This window comes from Leuresthes tenuis, unplaced genomic scaffold (genome assembly GCF_036924035.1).
Source record: "Leuresthes tenuis unplaced genomic scaffold, fLeuTen1.0.hap1 SCAF_17, whole genome shotgun sequence".
Classification (NCBI taxonomy): domain Eukaryota; kingdom Metazoa; phylum Chordata; class Actinopteri; order Atheriniformes; family Atherinopsidae; genus Leuresthes; species Leuresthes tenuis.
The window spans coordinates 10,347,742-10,364,563 of NW_027325371.1; the positions used below are offsets into that span (position 1 = coordinate 10,347,742).

The 16,822-nt window shown below is 36.9% G+C and overlaps 2 protein-coding genes across 3 annotated transcripts; both read right to left on the reverse strand.

Moving 5' to 3' along the window:
* Positions 1–2,542: 2,542 nt before the first annotated feature.
* Positions 2,543–12,840, reverse strand: stxbp2 (syntaxin binding protein 2). 2 transcript variants are annotated; one of them, XM_072369496.1, is made up of 19 exons: positions 12,741–12,840; positions 10,059–10,108; positions 9,880–9,961; positions 9,466–9,542; positions 9,278–9,353; positions 9,061–9,164; positions 8,469–8,617; positions 8,302–8,386; positions 7,606–7,736; positions 7,395–7,502; positions 7,011–7,068; positions 6,854–6,919; positions 6,388–6,468; positions 4,854–4,995; positions 4,612–4,718; positions 4,426–4,524; positions 4,245–4,330; positions 3,387–3,544; positions 2,543–3,291 (listed from the first exon to the last, which is right to left on the reverse strand). In XM_072369496.1, exons 1-19 carry the CDS (start codon positions 12,775–12,777, stop codon positions 3,212–3,214), a joined length of 1,776 nt encoding a protein of 591 aa, XP_072225597.1. In that variant the 5' UTR covers positions 12,778–12,840; the 3' UTR covers positions 2,543–3,211. The 2 variants fall into 2 exon arrangements, with proteins under 2 accessions (XP_072225597.1, XP_072225596.1); XM_072369495.1 differs by having other exon boundaries at positions 3,387–3,547; positions 12,741–12,839.
* A 1,094-nt stretch (positions 12,841–13,934) lies between these two features.
* On the reverse strand, positions 13,935–16,252 carry pet100 (PET100 cytochrome c oxidase chaperone). The gene is made up of 4 exons (XM_072369519.1): positions 16,143–16,252; positions 15,874–15,960; positions 15,733–15,765; positions 13,935–15,184 (listed from the first exon to the last, which is right to left on the reverse strand). Exons 1-4 carry the CDS (start codon positions 16,167–16,169, stop codon positions 15,095–15,097), a joined length of 237 nt encoding a protein of 78 aa, XP_072225620.1. The 5' UTR covers positions 16,170–16,252; the 3' UTR covers positions 13,935–15,094.
* Positions 16,253–16,822: the final 570 nt, after the last annotated feature.

Consider the following 16,822-nt stretch of genomic DNA (forward strand, 5'->3'; position numbering starts at 1 on the left):
GCACAAAAAAAACATTAAAAGGGTCAAACACAATTCTAACCTTGGGGTGGTGGATTCTGACTGAACTGGTGTTTGGGTGTGGTTTGGGGACCAACATTCAACACACAACGCTGTTCGTCCATTCGACTATGCTGGGAATGACTCAATAATGTCATAAAACCATCAAGTTCAGCTGGAGTCAAAGCCTAGTTAAGAAAAAGTCAGTGTCATAGACTCAGAAGCAAATCAATGTTTAGAAACTTCTATGACATGTAAACACAGATGGGAGGAGAACTGAAGCCTCACTGTGTTTTAAATATAGATGTTGTCTATCCAAAGGACTTCCTGGGGTTGAAATTTCTGCTTTATCACGAACCTGTTTTGGAGATTTTTGATCTTTACTCTTCGACCATCCTATATCTGAGCTTGGGCTGAAGGAGGCTGAACGTGCAGGTCCGGAACCAGGAGCGGACTTTTCATTCATTGCCGAACATTGCGTCTCTGGGGTTCGAATTTGAGAAAGGGAACACCTTTGGTCGTCCATTCTGGAACCCTGAAAATGCATTACGTTACATAACAGAACCTAAATGTTGAGCGTTTTGGCTATACATAGTCAGTTGGTGTGAATTTTTCTATTAACAATTTCAAAACATATAAAAAAAACTAATTCTATGTAAACTTTCTTCACATGGCATTTCCATAAATATAGCTCATAATACCCACATTCTAAATGCATATATCGTGTTTTTTTCATGTTTTTTATTTTTCCTGCTTTTTAATGGCAATGAAAATGTTTTTTTCTGTAAAACCAAAATGCACCAACCTGGACTTTAGATACCATGTAACACATGTAGCTTGAGTCTCCAGCAGAAATGCTTTTTTTCTCATTCTGCTGTCCTGGTAATGGGAGAGATACTCGTTGGTCATCAAGACGTTGACTTGTGTTGGCCAAAAGGTTGAAGAACATTTCAGGATCTGAAGCAAAATGTAATAATCAAAATGGAGCTCGACTTGAACCTGGATCTACCAGAAAGAAATAATAAAAAAAAAAAAATCAATAACATTCATAGTCGTGGTAGTTAACTTACTTGCAGCTGGGTTTTTGTCTGTGCGTTTGGGTGAACAGGGAGCACTTCTACTAGGATCTAAGATGCAGCACTGGTCGTCTATACGTCCACGCTGGCCATGGGAGATCATATTCATGAACTGCTGTTGTTCCTCAGGTGATTCTGCCTTTTTAGGGAAAATATTGTGATAAAGATTTAACCAAGATAAGATTAAAAACATTTAACTACCTATAATTAACCAGTACTGGCAAATACTGGAAATTTATAGTCAACAGAATGACACAAGGGACAGAACAGACCTTTAAAGAATTAGAACGGATCCGCTGTGAGGGAACCTGCAGCAGATCTATTGGTACCAACTGCTGCTTCATGTCCCCCTCTGGAGTACTTTGGGTCACAGAGATCGGAGGAGCCGGACCCTGAGGCAAACAAGGCGCATAGAATTCAATCATTCATTTATCCTCCAAGAAACTAATTATGCTCAGGATCTGCATATCACAGATAAAGTCCCAGAGCCAAAGATGAGGATCAAAGTAAAACATCAATCTAACATCAGAATAAAATCAAGTTGAAATAGTTTTTAACTTGTTAAGTAGATAAAGCCAAGTAAGTGGTTATTAGCAGCACATAGAGAAGCATAAACACATAAAACTGTTCAAAAAGCCATTTAAAGGAGTACGACACAATGGAATCTAGTAAAACTGTAATGCTGCAAACATCTTACCTGTACATCAGCAGCTTCTGACTTTGGGTCCACTGCAGCAGATGCCATCATACAAAACTACCCAACAGGACCCTAACTGAACATTAGATAAGCAGAAGACTACTACAAATAGATTTTCACGTGACTGTAGGAGACTCCATTAAACACTTTTCAGCTGAATTGCTGTATGTAAAATGGAAATGATTCCAAGTGATGCTACTCCAAATGTGTGCTTAATATGACACAGAGAAGGGGTTTTAAATAGAGTATTAACATACTGCTATTAAGACCCAAGCCACTGCCCTGTTCCTAATATGACCATCTGTAATCCCAGATGAAAACATAATCCTTAGCATTCAGAGGGATGATCTCTGTAACTGGTAGGCATCCACGGTCTTCCTCCTGACCTAATACTTTACTTAAAAGCTCACGTTTGTTCATTTAGAAGCCCCTACATCATCATCATCATGGTGCAAGTGTACAAGATCAGCAAAAGCTGCCACTGATACATATATACAGACATACATATACCAGTACAATGTAAAAGATTTTTGTCTTTGTCTAGATTTCCAACTCAGTAATTGATGCCCAGCATAAACATTAAATATGAATTTTGGTCTTAGATGGTGGCGAACAGGAAAGCATGTGAGAGTGGTTGAGCAAGCTATTAAAATATCGCAGAGCTTTAAAACAATTTTCAGCATAAACTCCAATAGAAGCCGATTAAAATGTTAGTTTACCATAAATAAATTCCAAACATTTGAAGATTCTCCAGAACACAGACACAAAACACTTTTTGAAACAAATGTTTATTTTATTGTTTAACCATTTAAGAAACAAAAACACCCACCACACAAGCTCTCAATAATATAATAAAGTACATGGTAATGTGCAGTATTAAATATTTCAAATAATAATATTTCATCATGACAGCAGTTAAGACTCTAGAATAAGCTTTCCCAGAGGTGGAAAAATACACATAAAGAAAAACTCTTTCTACATACTACTTTTGACTAAAATGTGTGTGTGTGTGCGTGTGTGTGTATGTGTGTGTGTGTGTGTGTGTGTATGTGTGTATGTATGTGCAACCCACTACACTATATTTTCATCATACATTTGGTGTGAGATGATCATGTTTTTCTGAGTGCATAATTAGGCAAAATCACATACATAGTAACAAAAATAAGAATTTGGATGAAAACTGTTGAATAATCAAAGACTACCATATCTACTTCAACATTTCTGTACCATTTAAAATTAGCAGAATTCAGAACCTAATTCAGAGAAAACAATAAAAGGGACATTCTACAATAAAATAAAGAATCAAACATTTCCTTCCATGAATACATCTAAGATTTGTCTTAATAATTTACTTCATATGTCAGACATGCAGTATAGGATTCAAGCTACCAACCAAATGAAAGACTATCCTTATTCCTGTGTGCTCTTCCCCGCAAAGGGACTAAGATTCAGAACTAGGATCTGGGCCCAGAGTCTTTAAATCGTCAAGGAAGGCTGTCGGCGTCAGGATGTGAGAGGACCCTATTAGAAGAAAAAGTACTTAAATGAGAAAAGTAACTTTTTTTTTTTTTTTAAAGACAGATTCAATTAGGACTTCCTCGACAGCAGCTGCTTACCAATAAGAACCTCCCATTTCCCATCGGTGTCTCGAGTGACTTCGTAAGCAGAACGCATCTCTGAGTGCGACAGCCCACCAATCACAAAAATGATAAGCCGAGGGCCAGAGCGATATTCTGTTGGAGATTTATTCTTGTGCCAGTGTCCAAATCGTGCACTGCTGAAAAAAGGTAATATAATAATCATTGAGCAACAAGTAACAATGACCTAAATTAGGGCTGCTTGTGAGGAGTCAGTTTTGCCATTCAGTAATTACCCATCACTACTAAAAACAGTCTGGTTTTCCACTCTGATTAAAAACGTCATGTTGCATAATGTATACTTTTTTGTAATGCTAATCCGTTTCATAAAGGTCAACAGGTCAAATTAGGCAGGATTCATGTCACGTCTGGTTTTACACAGCAATCCAGTAATGCACCAAATATAGCAATATTTAATGCCGTGGCTATTATTAACTGCTCTCTTTAATTCCACACATGACATCAACAGAAGCAGACAAATGCAGATTATGAGAGAAAGGTCCATGGTTTGTAGAAGAAGCATCATTACATGGGGACTGTAGGGCTTTCTAAGTAAAGCTCACTGAGTGTCACCTTTTCAGCTCCAGCTCACTTGGCTTGGCCCAAACTCAGTTTCAGGGATAAAAGCTTTCACTGGAAAACATTACTCCCCTGCTGTGCCACTTATCTTAGTTTTTTTTTTCCCACAACAAAAAAGCTAAAAATGGTTTGAGAAAAAAAAAAAAAAAAGGGGGATAAAATCTCCACAAATATGTCCATTAGTAACTTTTTCTTCATACACATACAAACACTGATAAGTCAATAATGTGTGTTTCTAAACTGGTTTCCAGGACCCACCTGACTGCGGTCTGAGTTGTGTTGATTGGCACTGGGTCAGAGATGAATGGCCACTGTTTCCTGTCCAGCTTGTCATCAATGGCATTCTGCAAAATAGAAACCCAAATGGTTTAAAAACACGAAATGCAAAACTGAGCAGGTCAGCCCAACAACATCTGAAATCTCACGTAGGCCTTAATACCTCCATGACGTCCTTGATGATGGGTGTCCATCTAGAGAGTTGGTACGTACTCTCCAGTCGCTCCTTACGATCTGGCAGTGTTTTCCCAGCATTGCGACCCTAAAAAAAATAATTATGCATTTAACAAATATGCACAATAGTAGTTTTAGCATAAATCTGAGACTTTAACCCATTCAAGGAATTCACCCCAGCTATGATGTTGCAGCCCAGGTTCTGCAGGTTGGTGATAATGTTGCTGCAGTCCTGTATATTAGCATGCTGGATGAGCTTGGCAAGGTTCTCCTCCGCAATGCCTATGTATGTAAAGCATGTAAACATGCTTACAGGTTGAATGACATTTTGCAAGCTGCTATTCATGATCACACAAAAAACACATTTTATCAAATGAATAGAATTGAAAGCTAAAACACTGAGCAACAAGAGCAGACCTTTTTTCTTGTGGAAAATGTACAGCAGTATGATACGGATTTTGTCATAGGGGTTGATGTCATTGTTGAGGAGTACAGGAACAATGCTCTTCATGGCATCTTTCAAAGGCTCCCCTACTGCATTTGCTCCCATTGCCAGGTCCTGTGGAAGACACCCATGGTTGAATAATGCCTGCTACTGAAATATCAATCATCAACTGACATCAGCTGACAGCCAACAGGAAGACAACTTGCTTCTATACTTTAATCCATTCATTTATCTACATCCTCTTCTTTTTGACCATGCTATGCCTGTTAACAGGTCAAACAGATGTATGTAACACTTTTAAAAACAAAAGTGCACCAGACTGGAAAACAAACCCCCAGAGTAACATTTGTAGTCTATGAACTGTCAAGATAGTTAGAAATATGGGCCACTTGGGCTTCTACGCTGAAAATATTGCCTTGGAATTTCCTCTTCATGCAATCCTGGGTGGTAAGTTATCTCCCTAAAAACTTCAGCTTAGCTTAATGTAGACTTTGAACTAAGCCTCACTGGGGCCAATCAACAGCACCCCTTTTGAGAGCAACTGAGAGATGCAACATGGCATGCATAAATCCATCCTTGGCTGTTTGTACTATGAACACTTCAACAAATGGGAGCTTAAAGAACTGTTGCTGTTTGGATCACACTGTCCATCTTAGAGCCAAAACATGCCCACTGGATTAAAGTGGTAGCTTTCAGCCATTCTGACAATCCATTAGTGTAGCTGAGTGATTTACTCATACAAAAAGACTCCATTAACACTTGTACCTCATAATGCTTCAAGCATGCATAGCTCATAATTTCCTGTGTGCTTCTGACTCATCTCCCACCAGACTAAATGAGTCCAAATACATCACCTCTAGGAACATGTCTGGCACACACAAACAGCTAAATTGTGTTTGGCACTGGTTTGGACTGTGGCTTTATCCCAGACACTTGCTGGTGGAGGGGTTTATACAATAGCATGTGGTGCATGCATATAAAACATCATTACACTCTCAGTAATGGCATGATAGCTGGATGTTTATATCTGTTTGCAAGCTTCTTACGTAATATTTTGATTATGATTTTCCATTAAAAAAGCAACAGACAGCACTGTTGGCATCTGAGTATACCTCTAAGGGGCAATACAATGTCAAGTCGAGGTCACAGTGCATGGAAATGAGAAATTCTCTCTAAGATACTTAGTGTCATTATAACAGCTTGACATTATAGCTGATCCTTTACCATATAGAAGCTACAAATTGATGGGTTATTTTGCTAAGAATGCATAAAGTGAAAGATTCAAAAAGTATATTTCTGTTTATCTTGAACTACAGATGTAGGTATTGACAGCCAACAGTACAAGTGAGCTTCCACAGAGTTAGAGAAACCGTGTTATTGAAGTCTGTTTATCTACAAGAGACGTTCCTCTCCATGATCGTGTTGTTTAACCGAAACAGCACTGGAACAACCTTCTGAAAGAACTGTCACAAACTGCCTCATTTCCATCATACACTCAATACTGACCTGCTCCACTTCACAAAGTTTATCAAGAGAGGCCTTGAATTTCTTCATACAAGCCTCTGCAAGGTGCAAATGAGTAGAGTACTGTAAAGAAATTGCATAGATTCACTGTTAAAGAACAACAAAATCATGGTATCATACAAATCCTTCTAAACAATATCATTCACAAACGTAGAGACAAGAATGACAACAGCGATATGACAGAGAAAAACTCAACAGTATACACAAATATTAACTGGAATGGCTTCACAGCATCTCAGACTAAGCTAAGCAAAAGGAAACATGCTGGGTCTTTGTCAATGTCCAATTATCTGAATTGATGTCCCATATATCAATAAGATATCATCAGAGAAGCATCCTTATAAAACCTGCTTAAAATCTGAACAAAAATATGTTCTACAAATGAAAAACCATAATCATAATCACTAAATAAATATATCCAAATGGAAGCTGTCTCATTCTCACTCACCAAACTCAGCTCCTTCTGATACTGCGGCATCTTCTTTAACATCTGAGAGAGATCCTTTATGTTGGCCTGAAATTCAAAATGTTTTTATCATAAAATAACAATCCACATGGAAATCTGTACTAACTGAAAAAATGTGGGTTACTGAAATGACACTTACATTGTCAGTGCACATTCTCTTGCTCTCACAAAAGCTGCGAAGGAGCTCAGTCACTTTCCTGCAACGAAGGATTTAGAAAAGAAGTAGTTATCTTACATAGGAAAATGTTAAATAACAACACTGTGCACCGTGTGGTGGTGACTATATTTCATTAGGAAGAAGAAAAAAACATTTACAGCATCTCTGTAGCAACTTTCTTACAACAATCTGATAAAGAGCAACATTGTGATTAGAACAAGCTGCTTTCATAACATCCAAAAAAAATGATGTGTCATGTCTAACTTCGATGGCACAAACAAACTGAGAAACTCAGAACGAGGGAAAAACTACTGACTAAAAGTTGAGAGCACGATGCAAGAGATGCGGAAGCAAAAATAAACTTACTTTGTTACATCTGCAATGTGCATATGCCTGAGCTGAACCCAGAGCTCGTCATCTTCATCCAATAACACTTCTCTCTCTTTTGAATTTCCAATGCCAGTTGTCTGGTAACTTAATGTTAACAGTCACAAACAGAAACTTTACACGAAGAACAGCACACAAACACGGCAAAGCAAATAAGTATCAACACACATAAAGTAAGATGTCTACTCACGTATAGATGTCCTGTTTGATATCAAGCAAGTCATAAGCCATTGCTTGGAAGGTCAGCTCATGCAGAATAGGAGAGATGGGATCAAACCCACGATCAACAATCAGCAGCTGAGATCGAGCCTTATCTGGACCCTGAGACAAAAGGAAAGCACATTCAGGCTATCATCTAAAACTAGTGAAACATCCGATTTGATTCAATTATATATAAAACATGTGACCTAGTTCACCGAACACGACTATTATACAGCCATTCAGCGTCGTGCAGTAAAAGTTTAAAGGTTCAGTATCACTGCTTAGTTCAGTAAAAACAAATACAGATAATGCTAAGATGGGACGACATGTTAATGCACTCGAGATATGTGGGGGCAAAAAGGGAACAGTAATACATGCCTGTTAAGACCCATCTCGGAAGCAAGGAAAGTGTCAGCTAAGAAAGACAGAGAAGAAAAAAAGGAAAAGGGGAAAGTTCCAGCAAAGGATGAGAAAAATAATCCAGAAGTAAACCCCAGAAACCAAAGAAATATCCACAACCTGTGAAGACGAGGAGCTGTAGAATCCCAATCTACCTTTATTTCTCTTACATGGAAAAGTTGTTTTAGCAGAAAAATGCAGAATGAGAATTCACTTCAGCATTTCTGATAAACACGTGTAGTGACAGAGCAGAGCGTAAGACTTGGTGTGGGTAGCAGTTCCTAACCTCTCCCATGCTTGGGTTGTCAGCTTTGTGAGCAGTAAGGCGCTGGTAGACCTCTTCAGCCAGTCTGGCATTTTCCTCAGGCCCCCTTAGAAACAAAGTGTTATATAACTTTGACTGATTTCAGTGGCCAGCTTGTTTAAAAGCACTTTAAAGTAAGGCTTCCATACTTGCGGTATCGAACTGCAGGGTACTCCTTAAGTGTGTCACACAGTGTCGCAATCTGCTCTGCCAGATTTTCCATCATTTTATCTCGACCTTGAGAAGGCTTCGAACTGTAGAATGAGGTCAAGGATGTTGGGTCATCCAGGGAGAATACCTGCAGGGAAGAGACGGACTGAGCTTTACTTCTGTTTGAAAAATGACCTTAACAATAATAAAACCCACTAAGAACTGAGTGTATTGTGAAAGGCGTCATTTAAAGTGATAAACCTTTAAATAAGGATAACTATAATTCATCTCAGCTGAAAAGACAATTATCTTTCAGCTCCATTTTTTAAAAAATCATCACCACTACTTGGAACATTTTGATGTAATATTAGTGATCTCATCAGCTTTGTTTGCTACCTTGGGAAACAGTGGTGAAAATTAAAAGAACTGGGTATCCTCTCTCTGGGATATCTGCCTTGCAACAACTAAAAAAAACAAAAAACTAAATTACTGGCTAATATAACTGGCAAATATAGGCAGAGACTTTTCTGAGGAGGAGTTGGAAACTTAAGAAACAGAAAAACCAATCAGACCAAAAGACAAAGTTCCCACCTGAGATTCGTACGGCAGGAAAGCAACATTGATCTCTTTTAAAGTCTTGACAACCTTGGCCACTCTGGATCTCCCAATCTCAGTAAAGAGAGCATCAGGACAGGCTATAGAACGAAAGAATCATAGCTTTTCTTACTTTTTCTCTATATTTTGTAACTTCTGTGTATCCAAAAATAGTTTCATATTTTTCCGATATCAATAAATGTTTCCATCTTACTGTCAGTGAAGAAGATGTGTGCTGCTTTGTAAGTGAAAGCTGCATCCTTGAAGTCCTTTATGAGAGCACTAACTGACTGTAATTGAAAACATTTTGTTTAAAATATTTGGAATATAAGAACAATCTCATTTAACACATATAATCCCAACAGAGACAGACGCAGCCGTGGGAAAAAGGAAAGAGTTAACCTTCTCTATCGGCGTGATCAAATAAATGGCCTCCAAGCTGGAGATGGGCTCCCTGCGTTTATTGATGTCCTCCACAACTAGAAAACAGAAAAGAAAAGAATTACAAATGAACAAACAAACAAAAAAAAACTAGGTTAACAACTATTTGCTTTGAATATACAGCATCTTTATTTTGATATTAGGTCACTGACTGCAGATACTGCAGCTCTGCAACCGTTAAGGTGGTTCACCTATCCATAAACACAGAAAAGAACATGGAGGAGTATTCTGTGTGTCCGGGACAACACTGCTGTTCATTTCCAGCTACTAAAATCCCGCTCTCAGCATATACTATAAATGTTGAGTTTATACCATAAAAGTTGAGTTTAAGTTCTTATCTCATGCTCCACATGACAAGATCATCTGCAGACTTACTCGTGACCCCCTCTGCCAAAATGTCAGACATCTTGCAGCAAGAGGAGAGAATGCGCATGCTCATGTGATCCACAATTAAAACCTAAAGAAAGATACAAGATAAACTGCGGTCATGAATGGAATCAATGTAAAAATCAAACCAAAAAATTATTTCTCAGTTGTTACTGGACAACTATTACCTTCCATTCGCCATCCTTCTTCACACTCTTTATGACCCCATTGAGAATTTCTGTAAAAGTAAAGGAAAAAAAAAATGTATATATGGTTAAATATATATTTTTAATCTCTGAGGAAACATTGGAAAGTTGGATAAATACAGGGAGAATTTTACCACTGACTCCAGAGCAATGCTGTTTGCAAGACAAAAGTAACCAAGTAGTAATATTTCATGTGATACGTGTATGATTCCCACTTTAGGTGTTCAGTCGGAACTTATTTACGTTATGATTGTGTATGCTGTGAAAGATATAAATTAGGGTGATAAACTTCAAATAAGCACAACCTCCTTATTTGTTTTGAGGAAAAAGTACAAAAGGTTTTACGGGTATAGCTCATCTGAAAAGTAAGACAGCAAAAGTCATTAAAAATGTTTCTACTGAGCTTTCTTCTGTGAAAATACAGATTTTAAAAAAAATCTGGGTGAGCTTTACCAAACCAAACCAAACCAATGCCTGGAATAAGACCTCAAATCCAAATGAGTCAAAGAGAAGATGTCTTGGGTGCAGAGCAGAAACAAAACGGAGAAAAAGGAAGAGTTTACACCATTATTTCCCCTGATCGTAATGGGAAGTGTGAGATTACTGGCAGATAAAAGGTACGAGCTTGGCGCACTGATGAGGAACAGGAGTGTCAAGAAGACTAAATTCTTTTTCTCACTGAAACTAACACCTAAGTTTTAAGACTATGCAGGCAGAAAGTGACTGCAGACAGATAGATCTGACAGATTTAAAGTTTTTTTCGTTTGAATTACTGTAAGGAGATAAAGGGTGAGAGAAATATCAAATGAAGTGTAGAAAATGTAATGATAAAAAGTTACATGTGAACTTTCTGAATCAGACAACCAGAACTTTTCAGAGAGAAAGACATATTTAGCATTTGCATTTACAAACCCGACAGAGTGCAACTTCCTTGTTTTATGCTCTAGAGAGATAAAGTGCACAAAGCTCAGAGAAAAGCAAACTTCAAAAAGGCCCATGGTTATAGTACGTCCCTTGCACACTGCCACGGTTTAGTGAAAAGGGTCCACCTTGTCTAAAATGTCTTAACAAAAATCTAACAAACCTTCAGAGTATGCCATAACCTGCACAGCAAAAGTCATTAAATTCAGACTTACTATTGTTGAGGATGCATCAGCTAAACAGTTTCCTTGTGAAAACCCTGAAATGCAAGTTGTCTACAGCTGAACTGTCAGTGTCTTTTTAAAATTCACAGAAGAAAGGAGTGTGGGAAGAGACGAAAGAAATAAGAACTTACACAGAGACAAGGTGAGGTTCCGTACTCTACTTCGATGTTTAACCTAATCAGCAACACACTATCATGACTGATACAAAGCTTATATTAGTATAAATTAAAGTGCTAATTGACATGAAAATTATCTGGTTATCAGAATGTCACAGAAACCATAGGATGGTATTCTTGTGCTCTTGTTAACTTGTACTTCAATCACTAGATAATGAACTCTTAAAATACTACTTGATGCTGGTATCATTACTGACTATATGATGGACATTCTGATTCATGATGATTGAGAGAAAGAAAACTTAAAAATAAATAGATTTTAAGAACGAAGAAGACAAATGCGTGTATGTATGTGTGTGTATTGACTTTTAAGAAGAAGAGTGTTTGCAAGCATCACCTTACAAACCATAATACAAGGCCATGTTTCCACAACTTCTCTCTTTTAGGACTCCTCAAGCCCTCTCATATAAAGTTTAGACACACAGTTTAGAGTTGGATTTTTTTTCTAAAAAGTGAACCCCCCATGTCCGAAGCCCTCACACAAATAAAAGTAATTACATGGATAGAGTTTGGATCTAATTTATAAAAAGGTATAGTCACGCTTCACTGTACAAAAAACAATTGTTAGCAATCTCATCCATCTCTCAACCCATGATACACGGAAAAGATGTAATCTATGTGCTGACTTCAACTTTGTTTTGTTGAGAGTTGAAACAATTCATTTCTATCATATTGTGGAATACCAATGATTGAATAGACGTCCTACTGAACAACATGCTTCCTCTCTCTCGAGATTTTTTGAATTGCAAATATTGGCATTTCTAACCAGAGATCATCCACACTAATGTAACTCAGTGATACCATGGTAACTTAATAAAAGATGCGAGCCACTTAAGTTAAAAGGCTGAGTAACAAAGGGTGACACTTTGTTAACGCTTATATTTAACAGCTTCAATGTGTTAGCTGATCATGTCCATCTCTTGCAAAGTTGCTGAACTTCCTTTTACATAAGCTAACCAGCATTAGCCTTCAACCTGAGCTGTCACAACATTTTCTCCCAGTGACGTCGTTTTTTAAATTTATTTACAAGTCTGTAAAGAGTCACAAAAACAAACCACAATTCTGTTCAGCAGATACAAACAGATGCGATTAGACGATATTACATTTTGGGTTTTTTCGTGTTTCGTGAAAAACATTATTTCATTCTGTTACGTTAGCATTTTAATCAGGAGTGAAGCAGGAAGAAACAGTTGGTCCACCAACGATCACAACACGGCTTTTGTGTTGGAAGTTGAGCGTCAGTTTGTAAATTTGCAACAAAATTAACCCCAACAAATTGCTTATGTATTCAATCAGCAATAAACTAATGAAACCTGATCAATTTCGATAAATTTGTCACTTACTTTCTCCGACAACCGCCTTTAGCCCACTCGGTGCCATCTTGACAGGAGTTTGCTAGAAAGTCAGTCACTTCCTCATGGTTCAACCAAACAGCTTTTGTAAGTGCAATATCGCCCCCTATTGTCAGCTATTGGTATTGAAGAAAATACATGGGTTTTTACATTTTTTGAGTCGTAAATCATCGACTGAATAACAAATATATAGTGAATATAAAAATACAACAATTAGTTGTCATGATCTCAACAATAGGCTAATGGGACGCACTATAACTAACTAATAACTATGGTTGGGGTGTAAATTAAATACTCAAGGGGGGTGGTATGTACTATTTTATCACATGTTATTTAAAAGAAAAATTAAATAGTGTAGTTTAGGTCTGACTTTCTGTATTAATGATAAATGTGAAAAAGAACAGCTGCAAGAAAGAAATACACTCTTGTTTCCAGCGAGTAATGGACAGACATTCAACTGGCTCCTCAACGGCAACTCTAAGCCAAATACATTGAAGGTGTCATCTGAAGAGCTGTGGGAAACACATTTCAGCACATCATCGTAATGAAATGTTCAGAGATGGCTCAGACGATTGGTTATTGTAAGGACATGTCCAATATTTAAAGGCATTTGAACAAGGCAAGCACAGTCCTTTCAGATGTATTCACACTGATTGGATTACTGTGCTGATATGAAGTAGGTCGCGGTGTCATTTTCTATGTGAGGTGCCATATTATTTACGAACTCTATTCTCAAAAACGTGACAACGACTGTTACCTCTTAAAACAAAATGCAACCAGGAGATATGCAGTACATGGATCATCTAATAAGAGACATTCCATTGTTGGGGCTTGTCATGAATATCAAACTGCTGAAAGAGAAGTAAGTTAGTCATTCATACTGTGGCTTTTTACAAAAGCATTTTCCAGGTTCTGTAGATACTCCCTTCAATATCAGCATTATGCGGTAACACTATGGTCTAATCAACACAAGGTTAAAAATGTGAGTAAATTGGAAATGCATTTACTGAACACCTTTATAGAACCTTATTCAGCTTCTGTTTTAATACAAGAACATGAGCAACAGCTTCAAAGTATACAATAGAATCAAAAGTTCCCACAAGAGTCTTCTGGCATGAAGCAGAAGTAAACAGAAACTCTTACTGAGAATGTACCACTACTCAAAGCTGCATCTCACTGACTAAATTCTAAATGCTGTCATTCTTTATTTGATTTGCTCTTATGTCCCCTGCCATGTGAGTTATTCATTATTCAATTCAATCACACAGAATGTTTTGAATTTACTTTGGTACTGATGTTTATACCTTTTGTTAAAAAAAAAACAAGACAAAGCAAATTAAGGTTAATTCATTCATTCTTAATTACTCTAGAACTTAGCAAGTAAAAACAAAAAACAGTTTTTCACATTCTGATAAAAGTACGAGTTGCAAAGATAGAACAAATCTAAAGACACCTCTACATTCAAAATGCAAAATGAAGTCACAGACAACACTTCCACAAAATAATAATCAAACCCGATCTAAAGATAGCTTCTATTAACACAGCTGAATTTGTGAGCTGATTTTTGCCTTAACATATGAGCAATACCGCAACTTTTGATGTGTAATAGAAAACAATCATCACCAGAAAGATAGCATTCCCATCATAAGGTGAAATACTGCAACATCACATAAAAATTCTGCTGTGATCTGTAACTGAACTGCAACTCGATAGAAATTAATCTTCCTATCGATAACTTGACCATAATGCTAAAACTATCGTACCATTTCTCAGTCAAGGCACCAATTGCTGCCGCAGGTTCTGCTTATGAATCTTGTTTAGAAAAGGTTGAATCCTTCAGTTTACAAATATTATTTGTGTTTTATTCTTATGCTTAATGTAAACACATTTATGCAAATATGTTTTATGCTGAAGTATTTATTTCTGTTGATTGGTACAAAGATGCTTTATTGCAAACATAGCCAGTGGTAGGTTGTAAAACACTAAAAATTAAAGAAAAAGAAAAAAATTCAGGTGATGCTAACACAATCAACCTTACAAAATAAGCATGGTTACATTAGATACAACTGGAGTTACCAGTCACAGTACATCAAATAGAAGAATTCCAACATCTGAGAAGTTTGCATGAACAAAAGTCTCATAAATAAATGAAACAAGGTCAGGCACACCGGGCACAATTCCTTCTTGGAAATTGCACACACTTGAGAGGTGTGTACTATCCAGATATTACCAGTGCAATGTGGTCTTACTCAAGATGAAGCAGTTTTCTTATATCCAGCAAATATTGCCAGAGAGTAGTATACCAGTGGTGCTGAGAATCCATGCAGCTCTTCAACACGTCATCCTCAATTCTCAGAGTCCACAGAAAAATTCTTTGCTATTCGCTGCTCCTTTCGAGCACGCATTCGCTCTTTGAAGTCTTCCAACTCCTTTCTCTAAAGAAATATTACAGAAAAATGATTACCATTAAATATGGTAGAGTCCATCAGTGTGTTCAAACAGACTTAATTCAAAAACAGTTTTAAGAGAAAAAAATAAAAAATAAAAAAAATCAGGCGTATCAGCTGAAAATCATCCAAGACAAAAGAAGAAAGGAAATAGTCATAATAATTACAGACAAACTCTCAAAAACAATCAGTTGAGTGTAAAATCGGTTCAGTTTTGATCTGTGATATATATGCAAAGCTCCATGTTTGTATGTGAGTGTTTTGTGCCATTCATTTGCTCATTTAAAAATAATAAGATAAGAAAAAAGGTAAAAATTACGGCTTTGTATTAGGTACAAGGAGTATTAGGTACAAGCATAGTATGCACAAATGTATATGTATTTTTGTGACTTTCAGAAAATTAAAGCATGTGTTTGTGGAATCGTTTGTGCTGTCAAAATCATGTGTCATATTTATTTATTTACTAATCAATTTTATCATTAAACTATTATATGATAAAAAGGTCTTAAGAGACATGAACTCTGAGTACTACTTACTTGTGTGTTTTCGTCAGGGGGGAAGATTTCCCTCTGGACGACATACATGACCAAAGCACAAGAAAAGAGAGATATGTTATCACAAGAATAAAAGCCCACATAGGCAGCATGATTAAAAACTATGTAAAAAGCCTTACTGACCTTTCTTTTTACTATGTACTCCTCAAAGTACTCTGCCTGGTTTGAGATCCAAAACATAGCCACAGGAAAGGACAGATACAGCATCATCTGCTCATTATAAAACCAAATAGATCGCCTAGTTACTTACAATAAACATCTGCGTGCATGTAAAGGTGCAGATAATGGCTAGCTAGATCTTAGGTAAAACCAAGGAAGAGAACACATCAGCAATTTCTAGATATCAAAATGACACGTATCAACGTTCAATAGCAATAACTGGAAATACTTACTCTAAACATCTCTATTTTAACTCCCATTTTCACATTAAACACTGGTCTGAAGTGGTAAAGCGTTACCTAAACTCTCATAACCAAAGACCTTCAGCCTTCTTCTTCCGGGTTTTTTTTCCCAAACGTCCAATCATTTGAAAGCTTTTACGCATGCGTTGATGTAGTCGGAAATAGATATTTTTAAAGTTAAAATGCACAAAAAATCCAATCATTGTTTTGTTATTTCCATATTTTTTCAACATTCGTGATAAGTGTATTTATTTTATGCAATACTTTATTTGATTTTATACTCTAAAGCTTTCTTTTGGATTGCCATTTGTTTTCAGAAAAGCATTTTGAACCACGGGTGTCCACAGGGGGGCTCCAAGCAACTGACTTTGTCCAGATACCTGTTTTTGTTATAATTCTAAGCAAATAAAGTTTCAGTGAACGTCAATTGCATCAACCTGTAAACAGATTATTGTAATAAAACATCAATAATTATTGACTCAGTTCATTCAAGTGCTGTGAATAATTGCAAATTGAATAAAAAAAAACGAGATTAAATCAGCACGATGAGAACTATAGTGCTTGTCTTATTGATGTTTTGGTATGTTTATTGTTTTTTTTGTGTGTGTATTTAGGTAATTGCTTGTTAGAAGATCCATTTCTTAATATATTTAATTCCACCTCTAGAGGTG